Genomic DNA, 25,606 nt, shown 5'->3' on the forward strand with positions numbered 1-25,606 from the left:
TTGCATTGAAGTTACAGTTTTTACATTTTATCAGCTCTTGCTTTCCCTGGGAATCGAACCCATGGCCTTGGCATTGCTAGCGCCATGCTCTACTATTTGAGCTACAGGAAATCTGTGTCTAGTACTGAGCCTTGAGGTACTCCATACTGCACTTGTGATTGATATGACCCCTTCATTCATTGATACAAATTGATGGCGGTCAGATAAGTATGATTTTAACGATGCTAATGCACTTCCACTAAAGCCAACCAAGTTTTCTAGTCTATTCAAAAGAATGTTGTGGTCGATAGTCTCGAACGCAGTGCTAAGATCCAGCAGCACAAATAGAGAGATACAACCATAATCAGATGATAAGAGCAGGTCATTTATAACTCTGAGAGCAGTCTCAGTACTATGAAATGGTCTAAATCCTGACTGGAAATCCTGACAGATACCATTTTTATCTAAGAAGTAACATAATTGTGAGGATACTACCTTTTCTAGTATCTTTGACAGAAAAGGGAGATTCGAGATTGGTCTGTAATTAACTAGATCTTTGGGGTCAAGTTGTGTTTTTTTTAATGAGAGGCTTAATAACAGCCAATTTGAAAGTTTTGGGGACATATCCTAATGACAATGACAAATTAATAATAGCCAAAAGAGGATCTATGACTTCTGGAAGCACCTCTTTTAGTAGTTTAGATGGAAGAGGGTCTAATATACATTGTTATATATACATTGTACATAATATACATTGTTGGTTTATACAATTTTACAATTCTTCCTCTCCTATAGTACAGAATGAGTGCAATTGTTCCTCTGGGGATCTATAGTGCACAATCTGATGCGATACTGTAGCTGACGGCTGCATGGTTACAATTTTATCTCTAATAGTTTCAATCTTGGAAGTAAAATAGTTCATAAAGTCATTACTACTGTGCTGCTGGGAAATGTCAACACCTATTGATGCTTTATTTTTGTTAATCTAGCCACTGTATTGAATAAATACCTGAGGTTATATTTGTTTTCTTCTAAAAGAGACGAAAAGTAATCAGATCTAGCAGTTTTTAATGCTTTTCTTTAGGATAGGATACTTTTCCGCCAAGCAATAAGAAATACCTTTAGTTTGGTTTTCCTCCAGCTGCGCTCCATTTTCCGAGCTGCTCTCTTTAGGGCGCGAGTGTGCTCATTATACCATGGTGTTGGACTCTTTTCCTTAATCTTCCTTAAGCGTAAAGGAGCAACCATATCTAAAGTGCTAGAAAAGAGAGAGTCCATAGTTTCTGTTACATTGTCAAGTTGTTTCTGTGCTGTTGGATATGCTGAGGAATTGACATAAACCAGGAATATTACTTACAAAGCAGTCTTTTGTGGTAGAAGTGATGGTTCTACCATACTTGTAACAAGGAGTAGAATTTGCAGTTTTAGCTATATTGAGTTTACACAAGACTAGATAATGATCTGAGATATCATCGCTTTGCTGCAGAATTTCAACAACATTAACATCAATTCCATGTGACAGTAATAAATCTAGAGTATGATTTTGACAATGAGTAGGTCCTGACACGTGTTGTCTAACCCCAATAGAGTTCAGTATGTGTGTTAGTAGAGTTTTAGTGGTAGTGTTAGGGTTAGATTAAGTTGACATGTTCTTACAAAGTTACTTATAGTCAGTAGAATGTCTTTTGGGAGATCATCACAATAAAGAGTTAGCCGATATTAAGCAGACAGTCTACTAATACTCTAATGAGTTAGTTGACATGTAAGTGCAATGTTACTTATTGTCAACAGAATGCTCAAAAGGGACCATCAAACTAAAGTGTTACCAAAGATTTATTTTTACTTGCCAAGTTTAAATGACTCCGATATAGTGTACATACATGTTATTACTGTAGCACAATTTGTGCTAAATGTAATGTAATGAAACTATTGCTAGTATGATGGTAAAAGTAAATGAAATTAGCACAAATGTCAGGGCATCTCCAGGATCCCAACAAAATTACTGTAGTGAGATAAAGAAAGGGAAAGAAATGCTTCTGTAATATAATAAATTATGTATTGCCTCAATAATAATGGTATTTTTGAATACAATTAATATTGCTGCAAAAAAGCTCAAATGCATTTTGTTAAATCTCTTTTTGTTAGACTCTCAAACTGCAGTATCACTGAAGATGGTTATAAAGCTCTGGCTTCAGCTCTGAGATCAAACCCTTCACACCTGATAGAGCTGGATCTCACAGGAAATGATCCTGGACAATCAGGAGTGAAGGAGCTCGATGATTTACTACAGGATCCAAACTGTCAACTGAAGACACTGAGGTGAGATTACAAGTTTAGTGGATCAAGTGACCGACTGCTAAATTCAGAGTCAGACCTGATTTCACTCTTTGGCTCGCTCTTATCCAGAGATGAATGAGCACATATATCACAACTATGCAGTATTTTCAACCACATAATATTTATTTTAGGCTTCAGACATTTAGATAGACAGACATAAATTTAAGCAAAAAAAACATTGTAGTTTGTAAAATACACACTTACTATGGAATCAGCAATAATGATCCTTTCAACTATATTTTGATGTGTTTATTAATATAATGTTGGTAACAATGAAGTTTATTCTATTCTTCTCACAGTTCACCAGCCACTTACTTTCATGTCTTTCACAATCATTGATCATTATAAAGGAGTTTGAACAAACAAATACATTTACTAGCACATATTTGAAAATTGTAACATCAGATGTTTGTGTATATTTTGTATAAAAAAAAGGGAAAACGAAATAAATGCGATACATTATGCATACAGAGCTACGGTTAATGCAGTCTGTCTTGTGACAAGTATGACACGTCACCATGAAAACTATAAGGAGACACATTCTAAAATAATAATTGTGTTAAACTCTGGGAGCACAGCTAGAATTTTTTTAACTTATTTGTGAAAGGGTTAATATTAGACTGTTAATAAAAAAAGACTACTGGGGTTTTAAGCAATAATTTTTATAATAATTTTTCCCCATCTTCCCATCTGTAGGTTTTTGGGTCCTGCTGCAGATGAAGCCTGTCAGTATGTGACTGGAATTGTGGGTAAAAACCCGTTACTCCTGAGAGAGCTGAATCTGAGTGGACATGATCTAGGAGACACACGAGTGAATCAGATCACTGCTCTACTGCAGGATAAACACTGTAAACTCAACACACTGACGTGAGTATTATTCTTTTATACTTTACAGTGCACAGTACTGTATAAGTATCTTTAAAACAGAATACCAGTTTATATTAATTTTTGATAATTGTCATTGAATTTTTTTTTTTAACGCTTATTTATATAGAAAGCCATTAGGATGTCTGACATTGCGCGCTGCTAAAATAAACAGCACAGTTGATGAAAACATCCAACTTGGAAATGAATGAACATGACAGAGAGGTTACGCAGCTAAATATAGTGAATCCCAGTTAAAGTGCAAACAATCACAAATTCGTATTTCATTTAAACCTGTTATCATGACAACTTCTTGGTGTGTTCTCACAACAATCACAAACATTAGACTGAATGTTGCTGCAGCTGTATAAACACAGTTGCATAAATGCCACTAATTAGCATTTCGCTCCTGCATATGAATACAAGGCATGTTCAACATGAGGATTAGATTAAAACATGTTTATAGTTGCTCATGTAGAAATTAATAAGGCAGACCGTGCAATATTCACAGTGAAATGAGTAAAACAGAATTCACTTATCTTAGATGTTGATTTCTGATGCTTTCTGAAGCGTGCTGCAGCTGCTACAGCAAGCATTAGCTGAGTATGTGAATGTTGTGACATGCTTGGTTATGTTATTATGGTAAAAGCACAAGAAACTGTGCTAGAGAACTGCATTCTCTATTCACAAGCTTTCAGGTGATCCTGTGTGCGCACACACCTGAAGCATGTACAATACAACAATACACTATATTTACATATTACACATTATGTATCAAAATGCCTGACTTGAAGTGTATTCAGGTGAACACAGTCAGATATGTCTAAAGTGAGCATAAACAGCTGGGAGAAAATCAGATGTGTATCAATAAATTAAATCTGTGCGTTCAGTTTTAAAGTGACAGCAACCTAATATACCTGCTGCTCTTGACTGAAAAACCTTTGTAGCATATTTAATTTATGCAGTCCCCGCAGTTTTATTTTATTTCATATTTAATGACACCATTTTTTGTAGTATTTTGTACTTGAATAATAGGCTACATGTAAAAAAAAACAATTTGCATCTTTATTCTGGTGTGTTTATTTGTCTTATTGCTTGTAGTTTGATTTTGCTTTTATCACAAATTGTTTACTCATTTACTTAATTGCATAAGCAGTTTTTACTTGTATTAGGTTTGCAGTGGCATTAAAATGCATGTTGTGTCAGAAGGCAGCTCCTGAACGACTTTAAAAATCTTTCTGTTCATGAAGTTGTGTGTTGTGCCCTAAAATATTCCAAATAATTTTTCCTGCCTTTGTTTTCTTTCTCTGCAGGCTAAATAACAACAGTATTACAGAAAAGGGTTGTGCTGCTCTGACTTCAGTGTTTATTTCAAATCCTTCAAACCTGATAGAGCTGGATCTGAGTGGAAATAAACTAGGAGACACTGGAATCGAGAAGATCTGTGTTCTGTTGAGAAATCCACAATGTAGACTGAAGAAACTGAAGTGTGTATTTTTATTCATCTACATTTCTGCATGATAATATACATTTATAAATGTCCATTTGATTAGATTAACTGAAAAAAGATGGCTATGGAAACTGAAATTTATTATTTTTTAATTTGTATTTAAAGAGAACTTTAAATATTGAATGAAACCCAAATAAAGCAGGTTCTATTAAGGCATTGGGTGTAGTACTAAACAGCTTTTTATATATATATTTAGACTTTCAGACTGCAGTATCACGGAAAAAGGTTATAAAACTGTGACTTCATCTCTGAAGTCAAACTCAAACCTGGTAGAGCTGGATCTCACAGGAAATGATCCTGGAAAATCTGGAGTGCAGAATCTCATTGATTTACTGCGAGGTGGATGCTGTAAATTAAAGACTGTCAGGTAATAAAAGTCTTTCAGTATTTCAAAATAAGCCACAGACATATTGTAAAACCAGGTAAATGTGACAAATAAAGCCAAAGCAGAATTAGAATGATATGAAGAGGACTTTACTGAATTGCAATTAAACAAAACTGGTAATATTTATGATAACTATGACTAACACATTCTACTCTTTACTATATTTTAATACTACACTGGACCCATAAATAGGATGCGAGCTGCAAAAGGCATAAAATTCTAACAAGATCATCTAATTTAAATTTTCTAAATGTTCTGCTTCCTGTAGGTTTTTGAAAAGTCCTGCTGCACAGGAAGCGTGTGACTATCTGAGTCAAGTTCTGGGTAAAAGTCCATTATTACTGACAGAACTGGATCTGAGTGGAGATAAATTAGGAGATCTGGATGGGAAGAAGCTCTCTGCTCTTTTGATGGACTCTCATAACAAAGTGGAAATAATGAAGTGAGTGAACATGATTTATAACTTTTGTTTTGTTCGGTATAAAGTACTGTCAGTCACATGTGTGTTCAGATATGAAGAACTGTTGATTGTATATGTATTGAATATGTGCTGATAATAAATAATGCTGTTTTTGTGTTCAGGCTGAATAATTGTCAGCTGACAGAGAAAAGCTGTTCAGTTCTAGCTACTGTTCTCTCCTCTGAAACCATCCTGAAAGAGATGGACCTGAACAACAGCCGTCTGCTGGACTCAGGAGTCAAAGAGATCTGTGAGGGACTGAAGAATTCTAAGATAAAGATATTGAAGTGAGTACATTTCAACATCACCTACACTTAACATTATATATTTATTGAATCTGGTTGCTTCCAGAGGTGAAAAAACTGTAAGATATTTTTTTTCTCTCTAAACTAAAATTTAAACTTGGTGAATATAATAAAAAATCATACAATTAGAAATAAAATGTAATTAAATGTAGCAAATAATTACAATTAAGTATAATTAATTACAATGATTTATATAAGCTGCCAGTAGTAACTGTAGCAGAATTTATTATTACCATCAACTGATCTTTTCGTCCAGCGAGCATTCAGTGTAATTTCATATCAGCTCTAAAAAATTAGTTTTGTGGCCACAGAAAATAACTTTCTTTCGAGTACTAATGCAGTGTCGGCTTGTTAAATAGACATTATCTGAATAGTGACAGTCAGAAACCCATGTAATTTGTGCACAAAATTTTATGAACTAAACACAAACACACAACTAGTGTAAGCAAGCAAACATACAACCACACATACATAGGGGAGGGGCACATGAGACTGAATGAATGAAAGCATTAGAGAAACAGGGGATGAAGCTATGAAAATGAGTCAGTTAACACCTGAGTGAAACCATCAACACTGTTTTCTGTAGGTGGGGTCTACACAGGGCTCGCAAAATTTCAAAATCCCAAAATCGGGCAGGTACTCTTCAGATTTTGGTAGCCCGAAAATTATTTAACTAGCCCAAATAAAAACACATTTTTTAAATATAGAAAATCAGATAGGAGTCTAATTGTCGATCAAAAATATTTTTAATACACAAATATCATGTAGTATCTGCAGAATTTTTTAAAATAAATTTAAGGCAATTTATGACCCATTTTAAGAGCTGCAAAAGAAAAATGAACACTGTATGACGCGGTTGGACAACCTCTATGGTAACACAGTATTAAGCCATAAATTGGCTTACACGTGATTTACAGTTCAGTTACAGGTTTTCACAAAAAACTAAAATCTTATACAACAGCATTTCAGCCTCAGACCATTTTTATGAAAAGGGATAAATCAAGCATAAATTATTATATTAAATTAAAACGAATAAATATTACTGTCTAATGGTTTAGATTTTTAGAAGGCACATTAACTTGCACATTAACTGCTTTCTCATTTACAACTCTGTGTTTGCTGCTTAAAAACAATGATCGATATTTGCATTGATCTGGCCATAAACAGCAAGAAAGGCTTATTGGAAATGCAAACTCATTCTCTGCCACGAGGTGGCGCTTTAGGAGCGGCTTAATATAGTAGTTTCCAGAACACAATGCAGCACCGTCTGCGCTCATAAACGCTGCTTTATCAGGCATTATAGGTAAGATGAAATGAAAATGCCACCAACACGTTTCTGAAGACAGTCGCTTCCCTTCAGATACGATCACATAAAGACATCCGTGTTGTGTTTTGATTTGAAACGTGCAGCGCTCATATTTATTCAATGACATCATTGCCTTTTTAAGTTTATCCAGCCGTATCGCCATTTCTTGTCTGCCAGATGGAAAGTGAAGACATGGCTGTAGTCCATAAAAATAAAATAAAATAAAAAAACTTAAGTGGTTTGTTTATTATGTCTGATAATGTATTCAGCTCTGGTTTGGTCTAGTTATATATTGTGACTCAGGATATTGTGCAGCAATTAATTAACTTGAAACAAAATGTTAAATTTAAATGTTAAAATTTATTTAAATTTAAGCTCTATGTTTTGTAGACTTTCCAACTGCAGTATCACAGAAGAAGGTTATAAAGCTCTGGCTTCAGCTCTAAAATCAAACTCACACCTGATAGAGCTGGATCTCACAGGAAATGATCCTGGTGAATCAGGAGTGGAGCAGCTCAGTGATTTACAAAATGGACGGTGGTTTTCATCAAAAACACTGAAAACGCTGAGGTAAGTGTTATTAAAATAGTAAAATGTAAAAGTCTGTAGCTGGAAGAAAATTAAACCATCAAAAAACATTTATAAAAGCCTTGAAATGACTGAAGACCCTTTAAAACAAGATTGCAAAATATCATTATATGGCAAGTAATGTCAGTGTACTTCTCCTGTCTGCAGGTTTTTGGGTCCTGCTGCAGAAGAAGCCTGTCAGTATGTGACTGGAATTGTGGGTGAAAACCCGTTACTCCTGAGAGAGCTGAATCTGAGTGGACATGAACTAGGAAACACACGAGTGAATCAGATCACTGCTCTACTGCAGGATAAACACTGTAAACTCAAAACTCTTCAGTGAGTGTTGTGTTCATTTGCTATTATAGATTGATCTTAAAATTTAGGTGACAAAACAGTATCTCTCAGTGATTGATTTCTCAGAGACTGAATGTTGGCACAAGGTATTTTGTGTTTATAAATTCTCTCTCATGTTCATCATTTTAGTCTGCGTAAGTGTGGTCTAACAGAGGAAAGCTGTTCAGCTCTCGCTACAGTCCTGAGATCAAACTCCAGTCTGAAAGAGCTTGACATGAGCAACAATAATCTGCAGGATTCAGGAGTGAAGAAACTCCAGAACGGATTAGAAAATACAAACTGCACACTGAAGATACTCAGGTGAGCTCAGTGAATATTGTTTGATTTTAATCATAACATGCTCTTTTGATAAAAATTAAAATTACTATAGAAACAAGAAACAGAAAGAAACAAGAAAAACCTGCCTTTGTCAAACAATGCATTTTTCTTTACTTATAAGAGAAAGTACATTTGATGATTTTTTGATATAAAACTGTTTTTAAGTTATATTTTTTTTATTTTAAACCTTTATTTTTATTTTAAACCAGACTTTCAGACTGCAGTATCACAGAAGAAGGTTATAAAGCTCTGGCTTCAGCTCTGAGATCAAACCCTTCACACCTGATAGAGCTGGATCTCACAGGAAATGATCCTGGACAATCAGGAGTGAAGCAGCTCAGTGATTTACTACAGAATCCAAATTATCAACTGAAAACACTGAGGTGAGAGATAATTAAATAATACAAAATAAATGATATGCAGCAAAGTATTAACAAACATCATTTCACTAATTCAATATTCTGCACAATTTGTTGTTGCATCTGAATTTAAGTGATTTCAAAATAAACACAAACTGCCTTCTGATTTCCTATTTCATCTTCTCTTCTGCAGGTTTTTGGGTCCTGCTGCAGAAGAAGCCTGTCAGTATGTGACTGGAATTGTGGGTAAAAACCCGTTACTCCTGAGAGAGCTGAGTGAACATGAACTAGGAGACACAGGAGTGAATCAGATCACTGCTCTACTGCAGGATAAACACTGTAAACTCAACACACTGATGTGAGTATTTCTCATGGTTTAATACTTTACAATAACTTTAACTGGTTTGGGCTGAAACTATCATTGTTGTTCAGTAGAGAAGGTTTTGAAATAAATTGAATACTGTTTCCTGTCTTTGTTTCTTTCTCTGCAGGCTGAATAATAACAGAATTACAGAAGAAGGTTGTGTTGCTCTGACTTCAGCATTTAGTTCAAATCCTTCAAACCTGATAGAGCTGGATCTGAGTGGAAATAAACTAGGAAACACTGGAATGAAGAAGTTCTGTTCTCTGTTGGAAAATATACAATTCAGATTAGAAAAGCTAACGTGTGTAATTTTATTTATCTACAATTCTGCATATTAGACTATATTTCTGCATGCTAGATTTAAATTGGATTAATAAATGTCCAGTTGATTAGGTTAATTATCATTACAAATGAAATTGCTTTACAGTTTTCATAATTATAATTTATTGGTGATTTTTAAATATTGTATTTCAATGTTGACATGGATTTCACTGTATACACATATATTTTAGCTTAGAAAATGAAATAAATTCTCATGTTTATTATTTATGAAACACAGTATATTGAAATAATCAACAAATCAATCATTTTCCAAAATAAACATTAGTTTCAGACCTATTTTTTAATTGTAAATTTTCAAATACCGTAAGCAATCAGATGAACCCTAAATTGATTTATACCTAATATAAGCATTAAGTACTTTGTTTATGAATGTTATCTCTTGTGTTCAATATTTTAGTCTGCATAAGTGTGGTCACTGAATATTGTAAGTAATCACTGAATATTGGCATCAAGTACTTTGTGTTCATAAATTATTCCTCTCCTGTTTAATATTATAGTCTGTGTAAGTGTGGTCTAACAGAGGAAAGCTGTTCAGCTCTCGCTACAGTCCTGAGATCAAACTCCAGTCTGAAAGAACTTGACATGAGCAACAATAATCTGCAGGATTCAGGAGTGAAGAAACTCCAGAACGGATTAGAAAATACAAACTGCACACTGAAGATACTCAGGTAAAAGGGTTAAGTGAATATTTATTAGATTTGAATTATTTGAATGGTTGTTAACTACATTTTTAAATTTAACAAAAGAGATAGATGCTTCTTTCAGTTACTCATAAACAGCAATTAATACATATTGTTAATTAATTCTATAAGATAATTATCAGATCAAATTAATCCCATAACTATTTAAGATGGAGAGAAATAAATTTTACTGTAAACTGTAGCTTTTAATATAGTCAGTCTATGTGTGTGTGGACATTGCTTATGTTAAATGTGTATGTGTACAGAGGCCTGCTGCACAAAACTAATTTCGGAGGCTACACAGGTTCACTTTGAGATTTGTTTGAGCAAACTATGTTCTACTTTTTTTCTTTTTTTTTTTTCTCACACCTTCAGATGCACATTCCAGAGTTGGTATGTCTTGTAATTTATGTATGTGTGCACCAGAGATTATAGTAAATTAAAATGTCAGTGGTTGCACTAACACATGAATAAAATCACATTAATGTTATTGTATTGTAATTGTAGGTCACTGTAATGTGATTACAACCTGTTATCCAAGGAGGACAAATTTATTTATGATGTATTTATAGACTTATGTGGATAATAAATGTAGTTTTTCATATTTATTATGTATTTATTTTCTAGACTCTCAGACTGCAGTATCACTGAAGAAGGTTATAAAGCTCTGGCTTCAGCTCTGAGATCAAACCCTTCACACCTGATAGAGCTGGATCTCACAGGAAATGATCCTGGACAATCAGGAGTGAAGGAGCTCGATGATTTACTACAGGATCCAAACTGTCAGCTGAAGACACTGAGGTGAGATGTGATGAAATAATACAAAATTGATCATAGATAGGCAATTTACTTATAAAACAATATTGTTTTAGTGAGAAAATATGTCGTTGTACCAAAGTTAGTGATTTCAAGGTTTAAATAATGGGTTTTTAACAATATTTAGTATTCTTTCCATTACATATTAAACAGTGGATCGTTTAGCATTGTTATATATCACAATATTGCCCAGTAAATCTGCTCAGTGTAAAGAATTAAGCCATTATAGAGGTAACAGAACTTACTATAAGCTGCTTTGAATCGATGTGTTTTGTGGATGATGTGCAAATAAATAATGAACCAAGTTGAAGATTCATTATTATTAGAGATGCCCAACAATGATAAACAATCAAATAAATGAATGAATGAAACTTAATCCTTGCAAACAAGTGGCCGGGGATCAAAGAGCTGCCACAGATAATATTTCCATATGATTTTCTTTTATTTGTAGTGTGAGGAAGAACAGTTTAATGCAAATCACTGTAAATTAAATCTACAGAGATCAATTATTAAGCCATATCTTATTTGAGTTGTTACCGAGTTTCAGTTTAACTTTCATCCGAGTTCAGTAGTGAATGTAGACATTATATAGACTATTATTTTATGTTTATGTGATTCAACTTAAGATCACGTTGAATGATTAACACTTACTGTATCAACATAGCATTCTAAAAAAGCATGTTTTTCACACCGGTCGTGTAAAGGGCTATGGCAAATGATGTAAAGTGAGCCTTAACCACTCCAACGTAGAAATCTTAAGTAGAATAATAGAAACATTAAATAATATCATCATATCGCACACCCCTAGATGAAATAATACAATATAAATGACATGCAGGCTAAATATTCATAGCCTACTTAATATTATTTCACTTATACAATCAGCTTCGATTTGGTGCATCTGAGGTACCATGTTGTTGTGGTATAAGCTACAGTACTGTTTAAATAGACATTATGAGTCACTAAATGAGCTGATATTCAGTAGTTTTTACTAACTTTTTCTGAATGACCTGTAGTTTAATTTCCATCAAGCCAAGATTCCCAGCACTGTATCACTCTACAGCAGATCTATGAGTCTCCAGTTCTTCACAAACATGTGCTGTCTTGAAAGATCTTTTGCCCTTCTGCTCCTCGTGACATTTGCACTGTTTCACTGTTTCTGTTTTTTGACATTTGGCTGTCAAAAAATAATACTTTTTATGTTCAAAGTAAAACAGTAAATAGAGCTTGGAATTAGGAACAATATTTTTTCTTTATCAACAGTTTTATCAACATGTTTTGTTAGGCAGTGTACATTTATTACAGAATTAAACTGAATCCTGCTTTACCTTTTGCAGGTTTTTGAGAAGTCCTGCTGCAGATGAAGCCTGTCAGTATGTGAAAGGAATTGTGGGTAAAAACCCGTTACTCCTGAGAGAGCTGAATCTGAGTGAACATGAACTAGGAGACACACGAGTGAATCAGATCGCTGCTCTACTGCAGGATAAACACTGTAAACTCAACACACTGATGTGAGTATTTTACAACATTTAACATGTACTTGATAATACCATTTTCTCATTTGTTTGAGCCAGAGGCGTCACAATGTTAAGTATTAAAATTAAACAGGCCATTAAATACAAATAATTGTTAAAAATGACAATTAGCTTTAAACAGTAGGCCAAGTCAGTTTGATCATGGGTCATTATTATTTCAGTTACTGTAGAGGGAGAACAATGCTTATTTTCAAGACTTATAAACTCCTCAAAACAAAAATGCAACATTTTATTTAGTGCCTGTTTCAGAACAAAGCAAATTAATAATGTACCAACACATCGGCCATCAATCTTTATCGCCTGACGTTCACCCTAATCCTTTAGTCCTGCTTAAATTCAGGGACAGTTTTTATTTATTTATTTATTTATTTATGTATTTAATTGCAGCATGCACACATATAGCAGTACTTTAATGAATGAACACTGGATCAGATTAATCTTTAATGTTCGTTGTTTGTTTATGTTCACAGTGCATAATGTTAAGAGATACAACTTTTAATTTGAAAAATGCTGTAGAAGTATTGTTCATCATTAGTTCATGTTAACTAATGTAGTAAACTAAGGAAACCTTATTGCATGCAGCTGGGAACATCAGATCTAAACACATTTGCCCCGTTGAGCCAAAGAGTGACATTGACATAGAAGAACCGGTCTTAATATTGACGTGGAGCAAATGCATCTGTAATAGAAGTAATGCTTTATAACATAAATGCTTGTTTGAGGGAATTTCACGTGTGACTTTCAAATGACAAATTACAGTCAGGCAAAAGATCCAAATCCTACAAAACTTTAGATGATCTTCATAGATCTGATTCATTGTACTTTCTCTTTCTGTCTTCAGTCTGTGTAGATGCAGTATTACAGAGAAACAGTGTTTCATCCTGACTTCAGCTCTGTGTTCAAACCTTTCACACCTGAGAGAACTGGACCTCAGTGGGAATAAAATAGAAAACAAAGGAGTGAAGCATGTATCTGAAACACTGAAGGATTTCCGCTGTAAACTGGAGAGATTGAGGTCAGTAACATTCACATACAAGAAACAAAATGATTAAAATCACTTCAACAGTTTTTAAACAAAGACACTTTATAGTCTGTATTTTGTAAAGAGCCTGAGTATTGTGTGATCTGGTGAAGTCAAGATGATCTCTCTTCCTCTGTCTACAGAATGTTTTATTTTCTGCTTTTCTCTTTTTCCCAATATAGGTTAAGAGGCTGTTTAATGACAGATGAAGGTTGTTCTGCTCTGACTTCAGCTCTGAAATCAAACCCATCACAACTGAGAGAACTGGACCTCAGTGGGAATGAACTAGGAGATGCTGGATTTGAAAACCTCAGTGATCTACTGATGAACCCACAATGCAAGCTGGAGAAACTACAGTTAGTATTATTATACTGTACAGCAGTTACAGTGTGATTAAAAGTCACCGATTAGATAAACAGGCCCAGTTTACAGTATTTAAACTGCAGCCCTGCATCTGTACTTCAACTGTATTTCTCTATTGGTCACAAGTAATATTATGTGTCTAACTAGGAAATAATTGGGTTTAATTTAAAGTATTTGATAAACTGTACTGGTTGTGTACATGTTCTGCAGAAATATTATGAGATTCATATTTGCTGCAACAATGGATGAGAGACCAAAAATGAAAATTGTCTCTAGTTTAAAAAAAAAATGAATGAAAAGAAAACAACAGCTTCTGGCATTTGGAATTTAAAAACAATTAAAAACAGTTGAACTATGGCAACTAAAGACTATATGTCTACTGTTGCTCTTTTATAAGACGCCATCAAGGATCTGAACCAATGTCCTGTTTTTGTCTTCAGTCTGTGTAAATGCAGTATTAAAGAGAAGCAGTGTGGGTTCCTGGCTTCAGCTCTGAAATCAAACCCATCACACCTGAGAGAACTGGACCTCAGTGGAAATGAACTTAAACACACAAGAGTGACTAAATTTAATGATTTACTGAAGGACCCATGCTTTAAACTGGAGAGATTGAGGTGAGGAACATTCACGTACAACAAACAATTTAGTGTTTTGGTATTTTAATGAAGCAGAATATAAAAAAATATATATTTGTCTAATTTCTCTGAATGCAGGTTAAGGTCTTGTGATATAAAAGCTGAGGATTGTTCAGCTCTGACTTCAGCTCTGAAATCAAACCCATCACACCTGAGAGAGCTGAACCTCAGTGGGAATGAACTAGGAGATGCTGGATTTGAAAACCTCAGTGATCTACTGATGAACCCACAATGCAAGCTGGAGAAACTAGCGTTAGTAATATTATACTGTACAGCAGTTACCGAGAGATTAAAGTATATTATATTATGAGTGAATGGACTGATGATTCAGTAGAAAAACAAACAAACTTTGAAGCATTTAAAACTTTGTGGCTATACAATTTTCATATGCTGAAGTCTATATGTTTTCTGAAATATTTTTTGCAAAAAGAGATAGAAGTAAAAACTGACTAATGGTACTTTTCAATGAATCTGTTTTTATTAATTGTTTTTATTAATTTTATTTTATGATGGTAAACTAGACTCTAAAATGATTTAAAATTGTGATTCTCGTTACAAAATGTTCTTGATTTTTTTTCAAATGAACAACATAAAAACAGTCAATTTAAATGTTATTTTTCAGTGATATTAATCTACATTTATAATTCACAAACTTTTTATGTCTGAGTGTGAAGATGCTCCAGACTCCAGTTATAGTTCTGTCTTGGTTCTATAATTAAATTTACAGGTTTTTGCTGGTGTATTAGTGACAGTATGGTGTTTATTCATGATGCATTTAACTCACACATTAACTTAACGTTGTCTTTTCTCTTGTCTTCAGTCTGGGTAGATGCAGTATTACAGAGAAACAGTGTCTCATCCTTACCTCAGCTCTGAAATCAAACCCATCACACCTGAGAGAACTGGACCTCAGTGAGAATCAACTAGGAGACTCTGGAGTTGAAAACCTTGGTGTTCTGCTGAGCAGTAAACAATGCAAGCTGGAGAAACTACAGTTAGTATCATCATTACACTTTACAGCAATCACATGTGATTTTAATGTACTATTTATTAAGACAACAGGGCACAAGTTACAAAATGAATTTTCTGGTGTTTCCCTTCTGAAGAAAGATTGTAAAGTACTATGAGCTAATGGACTGATGGTTTATTATTTCTATCAGCAGAAAGATTTTTATGCTGAAATCTGACAAAACGTTGCTGCAAAATGAGACAGAAGTGAGAACGGACAAAAACGTGCACCACAATAGATTATTCTAACAGAGTTAAATGGTTTCTATAACACTGATGGTGCTTTTCACTAAATCTAAAAGGGGTCATGAAATGCATGTGTCTGGATGTTTGCTTTTGAAGTTAGCAATGTTTTTTTCCCAAAAGTTTGTAAATGTTTGTAAAATTGATAATTTTCTATTCTCATTTTAACTTTGTCAAAAACACGATTTCAGAAACCCAAGTAGACGCCCACTGCAGTGATTTATAATAGCAACAGTAACAAACTACACCAGCATGCAGTAAATTTAACTTGACTACACTTTCTTCACGCTTTCTATTTATAATATACACGCAATATTCCATTAAAAAAATGAAAGAAGAGTAAACTACACTAAAATGACTTTAAATTGAGATTGTGATTTTCTCACAGTAAGAATGTAAAAACAGTCAATTGAAATGTTTCAATCAGTTCTACATTTATAATTCACAAAATGATATCTACATTTATAACATATTTTGACTGAGTGATGATTGTCTAAACTTGGGTTGAATCTAGTATCCTCAAATCTTGGTTAGGAATTGGTTTATAGTTCTATAATATATTTTTCATGCTTCTGCTGGTGTATTAGTGTGCTATATGACATTTAGTCATGATGAATGTAACTCACACAAACTTAACATGGATCTGATTCATTGTCTTTTCTCTTTCTTTCTTCAGTCTGTGTGGATGCAGTATTACAGAGAAACAGTGTCTCATCTTGACTTCAGCTCTGTGTTCAAACCTTTCACACCTGAGAGAACTGGACCTCAGTCAGAATAAAATAGAAAACAAAGGAGTGCAGATCCTGTGTGACGTACTGAATAATGCACACTGTAAACTGGAGAGATTGAGGTGAGGAACATGCTTAAAAATGCTTAAAATCAATTCAAAATTGCAATTTATCTATAACACTTTTACTCAATATCTCACAAAGTGTTCAAAGAGTTCACATTATATTTGTGGATTTGTGGACCTGTTTTCTTTTTTTTTTTTTGTGAACTGATGAAAGCAGGGTCTGTTATAAACACCTGTCAGGTACCAAACAGAGATTAATTTTGGCCAGTGAATTTCACAGTGTCACAGATGACTATGGCAGGTGATAATTTCATACTGATTAGCTTTAAAAGTGCAGTTTGGCACAAAGAACCTCAGTAACAGTAACATCACTAACAGTCATGAATAAATGCGTAACTTGAACTTGAACGACTTGAACTCAATACAAAATTCATCATGTGGGGGAAATAAATTGTACATTTTAAAAGTAAATGCATCAGTCTTGTGCACTTCCAGGGAAAATTAAGAAGCTGGATCTGTTAAGAGCTTTGTCTTATTTTTTGGCCATATAAATAACAACTGCACCAAATAGCAGATTTTTGCTCTGTTTGGAATAAAATGTAGCTGTTTTTCCTCCTCAAGTATGAGCCCCATATTCTCACTATTTCTTACGGTATATGAGCCATAAAATGCTGATTTATCAAATACGACAAAACATGAAACATTTTTCTTTAATATATTGTCTAAAGGTTAAAAAAAAGATTTTTTTTTAGACTATTATTTCATAATTTCATTATTTGATAATAACAAATGTATTTTTTTTTTAATAAAACAAAAAGTAGTTTGAACAATGCTTTTGAAAATAAAATAAAATAATACACAAAATGGGGAAAAATTCCCATTTCATTTTTATTAAAAAAAATTTCAGATATCTTTTTTGTCATGTTTTGGTCCAGCTTAAATGGCTGATTGAAAACATGTAAATAATTTTTGACTTCCTTCTCTGTGCAAGGTGCATGTCAGGGACAGAAAGTAGTGCCAGTCTGCTTTGTTTATGGAGGTTTCTGGTGAAACCGCTGTTCCATGAGCACATCTACTGTCAGAGAGTGAACTGCACTGTCATTCAGTCTTTCTCCTTCACTCACAGTTGTTGACTGACTGGGAGTGACACATGCAACAGTGCAAGTTTATGTTAATGAGAACTTTAAAATAGTTTTGGTTCATTATCAAACTATGGTGGGGCAAATTAGATTAAGGTTGGCCACCATAGTTTAAATTAATGGGAAACACTGGGAATTTCTCTGCCACTGAAAAGCCATTAGGTGAAATTCCTCATCACATGGTTTCCCATTGAAATGACTGTGATTTTGCCTACAAAATTATGCTAAGAAATAGCAAACGTGACTGTGCATTCTGAGTTAAAGGGAAAATAATTTGCTTCCTCTGTCTGCTTGTCTTTCTCTTTCTAGTCTAAATGACTGTGGCATTACAGATGTTACTTGTTTGGCTCAGTCTTTGGCTGAAACAAAAGTACTACTGTTTTTAAAAGAGCTTGATCTGAGTAACAATAAAATAGGAGACTCAAAGAAGCAGCTCAGTGATGTGCTACGAGACTCAAACTGTAACCTGAGGTGCGTAAACATCCATTTGACGCTGTCACGCAAACATAATCAAACATCATGCACTTTTTAAATGTATTATATATAATAAAAAAAAATAATAATAATATATATTTACTTTGTAATAATTAAAATATAGTAACTAATTTTCAACTTGTTCCACTCAACACTGTTGTTCTCTTCTGGTTCCCCCTTACAGCCTGGAGAAAAAACATTCGCTCTGGAAGTATTTTAGTGGATGGTTACCATGGTCTAAAGCTAAAGAGGAACCTGTGATATCAATGGAACAAGGAAAGTCACCATCAGATGAGGAATCCTCAGAAGGTTCTCGCTGTAGTACTGATATAAATCCAGCTCAAGTGGAACCTGTGAAATCAACGGAACAAAGAAAGTCACCATCAGATGAAGAATCCTCAGAAGGTTCTCGCTGTAGTTCTGATTTAAATCCAGCTCAAAAGCAACCTGTGAAATTAACGGAACAAGGAAAGTCACCATCAGATGAGGAATCCTCAGAAGGTTCTCGCTGTAGTACCGATATAAATCCAGGTCAAGAGGAACCTGTGAAATCAACGGAACAGGAAAAGTCATCATCAGATGAGGAAACCTCAGACGTTTCTCGCTGTAGTACCGATATAAATTCAGCTCAAGAGCAACCTGTGAAATCAACGGAACAAGGAATGTCACCATCAGATGAGGAATCCTCAGAAGGTTCTCGCTGTAGTACCGATATAAATCCAGCTCGAGAGGAACCTGTAAAATCAACGGAACAAGGAAAGTCACCATCAGATGAAGAATCCTCAGAAGGTTCTCGCTGTATTACAGCTATAGATCCAGCTCAAGAGCAACCTGTGAAATCAACGGAACAAGGAAAGTCACCATCAGATGAGGAATCCTCAGAAGGTTCTCGTTGTATTACAGCTATAGATCCAGCTCAACAGCAACCTGTGAAATCACCGGAACAGGAAAAGTCATCATCAGATGTGTTACGTCTGGGGACGTAGTTCTCTTTCTCTCTTTTTCTCTTTCTGTCGCTCTTAGGTGGCTCCGCCCTAATTGGACGTGAAAGACGCACCTGCTGATTCGTCCCTGGGAAATCCAGCGTCTTTTGAAATAGTGGGACGTTGGAAGTTGAAGACAGAGCGAGAGACAATTGTTGGCATTGTTGTGTGTTGTGAATTGATCTTCGTGGTGACATAGTATTGATCTTTCTTTTTTTATTATTATGTTGATAAGTGAGTAGTGTGTACCTTGATCTGTTTAGACCTTTGTTATATTACTGTCCTGTGGTTTCAACTTTTTAGTTAATCTTACTTTCTTTTGTTTGGTAGGCTGGCGAGTGTGCCGCTATTCTTTTTGTATGTTATTTGTAAATATTGTGAATAGTGTGTTTTCTCACTATGAAGGCCGTAGGGACTGGGTGCCGTTTTTCTTTATTGTAAAATACGTTTTCTCCTGTTTTGCTTTAGATAGGGAGTCAGGGAAGAATTTTGTCATTTATTTCTTTCTTTTCTTATATAGGTTATTTAGACTCCCTGGGTAATAGTTAGTGTTATGTTTTTTTTGTTTGTTGTTTTGGCTTTGCCCCGTCCCGAAGAGATGGCCCTTTTCACTGTGTTACCACCACTGAGACTTTAAAAAGACACGGGAACGAAAACGAAAAGAAAAAGAAAAATAAATTCACCAGTACAATGTAACCGCATGTTTCCGATTTCTTTATTTATGTTGTCTTCCCTGACCCTAGACCAGGGTCGTAACATAAATTGGGGGCTCGTCCGATTCGTGCATATTTAGAGAAAATTAGGGATTAATTTGAATGTCTTCGATTTGAACAAAGCCGACGCTACTCTTTTGGGTAGCTGCATGTTTGGTAAGTCAAATCTCCTGGTTTTGTTTGTTTGTTTTCTTTTTGTGGTGTACGAAAATCTAGTGAGTGCTAGTATAATGGAATTTGATTTACTTACCTTCACACTAGCTCCAAACACGGAACAGTTCAAGCGTTGTAGAAAAGACGAGTTATTTAAAATCGCTGAGTTTTTTAAAATTGATGTGCCGCGGAAAGCTTCTAAAAAAGAAGTTAGAACTGTGTTGCAGAGAGAACTGGTTCAGCAACAGATTTTACCGGAAGAATCGGGAATAGCTGGGGCAGAGGGTGGAGCTGCTATGCCGGTAGAGGCCGACGAGAAGCCCTCCTCTGTTTTGCGTTCTCCCGTTCGTCCAGGCGAACCGTCTTTTGTGCCGCACAGTACACCATATCCAATGTCGGGTGTCGATCCAATGCTTGCTGTTAAATTGAAGGAATTAGAGCTGGAGGTTAAGCGGGAGGAGAGAGAGACAAAAAGGCTTCGATTGAGGGAGCTGGAGTTAGAGTTGGAGGGAGAGAGACGATTTCGCGATCTTCATGGCCGACCATTGTCGGCTATGGAGTCGCCGGGACGTGCTCCTTCTATGTCTTTCGCTCGGCTGCCCTCAGGTCCTGCGCCTGTTTCTTCTAACCATCCTCCTATTCCTGATGGGAATGTGTTTCCCGTATTTGACGTAAGCAAGCATATTAATTTGGTACCTTCTTTTAGAGAAATGGAGGTGGACTCCTATTTCACGGCTTTTGAACGTGTGGCCGCTGCGTTGCAGTGGCCTAAAGAGATGTGGGCTCTGCTATTGCAGTGTAAATTGGTTGGAAAAGCCCAAGAAGTTTGTTCGGCATTGCCGGTGGAAGAGAGTCTTGACTATGACGTGATTAAAACAACTGTTCTACGTGCTTACGAGCTGGTGCCTGAAGCATATAGACAGAAATTTAGAGCCCATTTAAAAACAGACAAACAAACCTTTGTGGAGTTTGCGAGAGAGAAAAAAACTTTGTTTGATAAATGGTGTGCAGCAAGCAAAGTCTCTAGCTTCGAAGATCTGAAAGCCTTAATTTTGGTAGAAGATTTTAAAAGGTGTGTTTCGGAAACTCTGGTGGTTCACCTAAATGAACGGAAGGTGACGTCTCTTTCTGCTGCCGCTGTTTTGGCTGATGAATTTGTCTTAACTCATCGTACTGTTTTCTCTCCTATGGTGAAGTCTGATAGGTTCGCTGTCCAGGGTGCTGAAGTGCAGCTAAAAGGTAGAGAGTGGGGTTCTAAGTTCAATCGGGGTGGGACCTATGGGGGAGGGAGAGCAGCGAAAATGCGAGCAGGTGAAGGACGGGTATGTTTTTACTGTCTAAGTCCTGGTCACTTGATTGCCGACTGTGAAGCCTGGAAAAAAAAAAATGTGGCAGCCAAGGCTAAGAGTGTGGGATTTGTGCATTCTTTTCCTTCTGTCTCTCCTCCGGCGGGTTATGAACCATTTTTGTTTAATGGTTATGTCGCAATTAATGCTGATAATGAAACTAAGCAAGTTACTTTGCTTCGTGACACTGGTGCTGCCCAATCCATAGTATTGGATACTATGTTAGATTTATCGTCTGACACATATACCAATACAGATGTGTTGTTGCGTGGGGTGGGCTCTGACTGTATAAAGGTTCCGTTACACCGAATGTATCTGAAGTCAGATTTAGTGACGGGTTATGTCACTGTAGCAGTGTGTCCGAAGCTCCCAGTGGAAGGTGTTGAGTTTATTCTTGGGAATGATTTGGCCGGGGGGAAAGTGTTTCCACCTCCCGTGGTAGTGGATACACCTGAAGAGTGTACTGTTGAAATCACTGAACCACTATTAAAAATGTTCCCTGCATGTGTGGTGACGCGTGCGCAAACTCGTAAATTTGATGACGCTGTCAGTTTGTCTGGTTCATTCATGTGTGGCCCTGGGGATAGTGATCTTTTTCCACATCAAAGGAAAAAAGCGAATGATGTGCCAGATATTTCTCTGTATGAAATTCCGTTGCAGGTGGGGCGTAAACAGCTAGCGGCTGCACAACGAGAGGATCTCACGCTGTCTGATTGCATCGCTGCTGCAGATAACGCCCGATCTAATGACTCTAAAGTAATGTTTTTTTGGGATGGTGAGGTTCTGATGAGGAAGTGGGAGTCTACAGACCAGGTATGCCAGATCGTGGTTCCTAAGGGTTTTCGTGATCAGATTTTGAACTTGGCACATGATCATGTTTTGTCTGGTCATTTAGGTATCCGAAAGACTTACCAGCGTATTCTAAAATACTATTTTTGGCCGGGGATGAAAGCCGATGTAGTCGCTTATTGTCGTTCATGTCACGTATGTCAGATGGTAGGGAAACCGAACCAGAAAATACCACCTGCTCCACTGCATCCGATTCCGGTAATGGGAGAACCGTTTGAGCGTATTTTAATAGATTGTGTGGGTCCCCTGCCTAAATCTAAATCTGGCCATCAGTATATTCTGACTATGATGTGTAGCGCTACCCGTTTTCCAGAGGCCATTCCCCTACGTAGTATTAGGGCAAAAGTGGTGGTGAAGGAGATAATTAACTTCTGTTCAAAATTTGGTTTACCTAAAGTGTTACAGACAGATCAAGGATCTAACTTTACCTCGTCTCTCTTCACACAGGTTCTTCGCGAGCTCGGAGTAAAACATCAGCTATCGAGCGCCTACCATCCTGAGTCTCAAGGCGCGCTGGAACGTTTCCACCAGACCCTCAAAACAATGTTGCGGGCATTTTGTGTGGAAACGGGCCGAGACTGGGATGAGGGGTTGCCGATGCTGTTGTTTGCGATACGTGAAACGGTACAAGAATCGTTGGGCTTCAGCCCCGCTGATCTCATTTTCGGACATACCGTGCGAGGTCCGTTGAAGGTATTAAGGGAAAGGATGTTAGAGGAAAATTCTCCACCCGTATCTGTACTTGACTATGTGAGTCGAGTTCGAGAACGTTTGTGCCATGCCTGTGAGGTGGCTAAGAAAAATCTTTCCAGCACTCAGACTAAGATGAAAAGAATTTACGATCAAAAAGGGGTGTATCGTAGTTTTGAGGCAAATGATTTGGTTCTCATCTTGTTACCAATTATTGGCTCTCCATTGCAGGCTAGATTTTCCGGTCCTTACACCATCGCTGAAAAGCTGAGTGAAACGAATTATGTAGTCCGTACCCCTGACCGTAGGAAGAAGAGTCGCGTCTGCCACGTGAATATGATAAAGCCGTATGTAGGCAGAGAGAGGAAGGGCGGAGAAGCCGTGCCTGTCTCTACTATCGTCATGACACTTGCTCCAGTTGTTCATGAGGAAGATGATTTGAGCGCTCAAGTTGAAACGAGGTTGTGTGCTAGACTATCGAATTCTGAAATTCTTAAGAACATCGACACACAGTTAAACTATTTGCCTATAAATCTTCGTAATGATATGGTGGAGTTGATAAGAGAATTCCCTTCCATATTTTCAGATGATTTGTCACCAACTACTGTACTTTTTCATGATATCGATGTAACTAATGCCACTCCTATCAAACAGCACCCCTATCGCGTGAATCCTTTTAAGAGAGACGCGATGAGAGGAGAAGTGGATTATTTGTTGAAGCACGGTCTTGCAGTTCCCAGTTCTAGCCCGTGGAGTTCGCCCTGCTTGTTAGTGCCGAAATCGGACAGCACTTTCAGGTTTTGTACCGACTACAGGAAAGTGAATGATGTCACAAAACCTGACTCGTTTCCCCTCCCTAGAATGGAGGACTGCGTTGATCGTGTTGGCTCAGCGAATTTTGTGAGTAAGCTAGATCTGTTAAAGGGGTATTGGCAGGTTCCTTTAACAGCCAGAGCTTCCGAAATTTCTGCTTTTGTTACACCGGACAATTTCCTTCAATATTCAGTGATGGCTTTTGGGATGCGAAATGCACCAGCCACTTTTCAGCGGCTGATGCATAAGGTTTTGTCCGGTGTGACAAATTGTGAAGCCTACCTAGATGACGTGGTGGTTTATACCAGCACTTGGATGGAGCACTTGCGAGTGTTGTGCGAGGTTTTCACACGCTTACAGGAGGCTTCTTTAACTATTAATTTGGCCAAATGTGAGTTTGGTAAGGCCATGGTTACGTACTTGGGTAAGCAGGTGGGACAGGGCTGTGTGCGTCCTGTGGATGCTAAGGTTGCTGCAATTTCTGAATTTCCACCCCCTAAGACTAAAAGGGAGCTGCGCCGTTTTCTAGGGATGGTAGGCTATTATAGGGGTTTTTGCAAGAATTTTGCTATGGTTGTGTCTCCTCTTACTGATTTGTTAAGTTCATCAAGAACGTTTTGTTGGGATGCGGAGTGTGAGATTGCATTCCATGCTGCGAAGGATCTGATGTGTAATGCCCCTGTACTCTCCGCCCCTGACTTCTCTCGTCCCTTCAAAATGGAGGTGGATGCAAGTGCTGTTGGGGCAGGGGCTGTTTTGCTGCAGGAAAGTGATAAGGGAATTGATCATCCTGTGGCTTATTTCTCCAGAAAATTCCTCCGGGCACAGCGCAACTACAGCACTATTGAAAAAGAAGCTTTAGCCTTACTTCTCGCACTTCAGCACTTCGAGGTTTATGTTGGAGGTAGTACTTTGCCTGTAGTGGTTTATACAGACCACAATCCGCTGACTTTTCTCTCACGTATGGCGAATGCAAATCAAAGGTTGATGAGGTGGTCCTTAATGGTCCAGGGGTTCAACCTTGATATAAGGTATAAGAAGGGTAGCGAAAATATACTTGCGGATTCTCTCTCTCGTGTTTATTGTGGAAATGTTGAAGATTAAGAGTCAAACTGTGTTGACTTTTATGGGTGGGGGTGTTACGTCTGGGGACGTAGTTCTCTTTCTCTCTTTTTCTCTTTCTGTCGCTCTTAGGTGGCTCCGCCCTAATTGGACGTGAAAGACGCACCTGCTGATTCGTCCCTGGGAAATCCAGCGTCTTTTGAAATAGTGGGACGTTGGAAGTTGAAGACAGAGCGAGAGACAATTGTTGGCATTGTTGTGTGTTGTGAATTGATCTTCGTGGTGACATAGTATTGATCTTTCTTTTTTTATTATTATGTTGATAAGTGAGTAGTGTGTACCTTGATCTGTTTAGACCTTTGTTATATTACTGTCCTGTGGTTTCAACTTTTTAGTTAATCTTACTTTCTTTTGTTTGGTAGGCTGGCGAGTGTGCCGCTATTCTTTTTGTATGTTATTTGTAAATATTGTGAATAGTGTGTTTTCTCACTATGAAGGCCGTAGGGACTGGGTGCCGTTTTTCTTTATTGTAAAATACGTTTTCTCCTGTTTTGCTTTAGATAGGGAGTCAGGGAAGAATTTTGTCATTTATTTCTTTCTTTTCTTATATAGGTTATTTAGACTCCCTGGGTAATAGTTAGTGTTATGTTTTTTTTGTTTGTTGTTTTGGCTTTGCCCCGTCCCGAAGAGATGGCCCTTTTCACTGTGTTACCACCACTGAGACTTTAAAAAGACACGGGAACGAAAACGAAAAGAAAAAGAAAAATAAATTCACCAGTACAATGTAACCGCATGTTTCCGATTTCTTTATTTATGTTGTCTTCCCTGACCCTAGAC

The 25,606-nt window shown here is 36.7% G+C and overlaps 1 protein-coding gene across 1 annotated transcript in view; it reads left to right on the plus strand.

The window, feature by feature from the left end:
- Nucleotides 1-25,606, plus strand: part of LOC306874618 (NACHT, LRR and PYD domains-containing protein 12-like) — a gene marked incomplete at its 5' end in the record, with an annotated part of 108,822 nt that overhangs the window by 71,165 nt on the left and 12,051 nt on the right. The window contains 7 exons of the mRNA XM_079424766.1: nt 9,951-10,121; nt 10,761-10,934; nt 12,287-12,371; nt 13,345-13,499; nt 13,688-13,861; nt 14,582-14,755; nt 15,324-15,497. Coding sequence (XP_079280892.1) covers nt 9,951-10,121; nt 10,761-10,934; nt 12,287-12,371; nt 13,345-13,499; nt 13,688-13,861; nt 14,582-14,755; nt 15,324-15,497 — 1,107 coding nt within the window. The remainder of the gene's footprint in view (nt 1-9,950; nt 10,122-10,760; nt 10,935-12,286; nt 12,372-13,344; nt 13,500-13,687; nt 13,862-14,581; nt 14,756-15,323; nt 15,498-25,606) is intronic.

The sequence above is a fragment of the Barbus barbus genome, assembly GCF_936440315.1.
Source record: "Barbus barbus genome assembly, chromosome: 9".
NCBI lineage: Eukaryota > Metazoa > Chordata > Actinopteri > Cypriniformes > Cyprinidae > Barbus > Barbus barbus.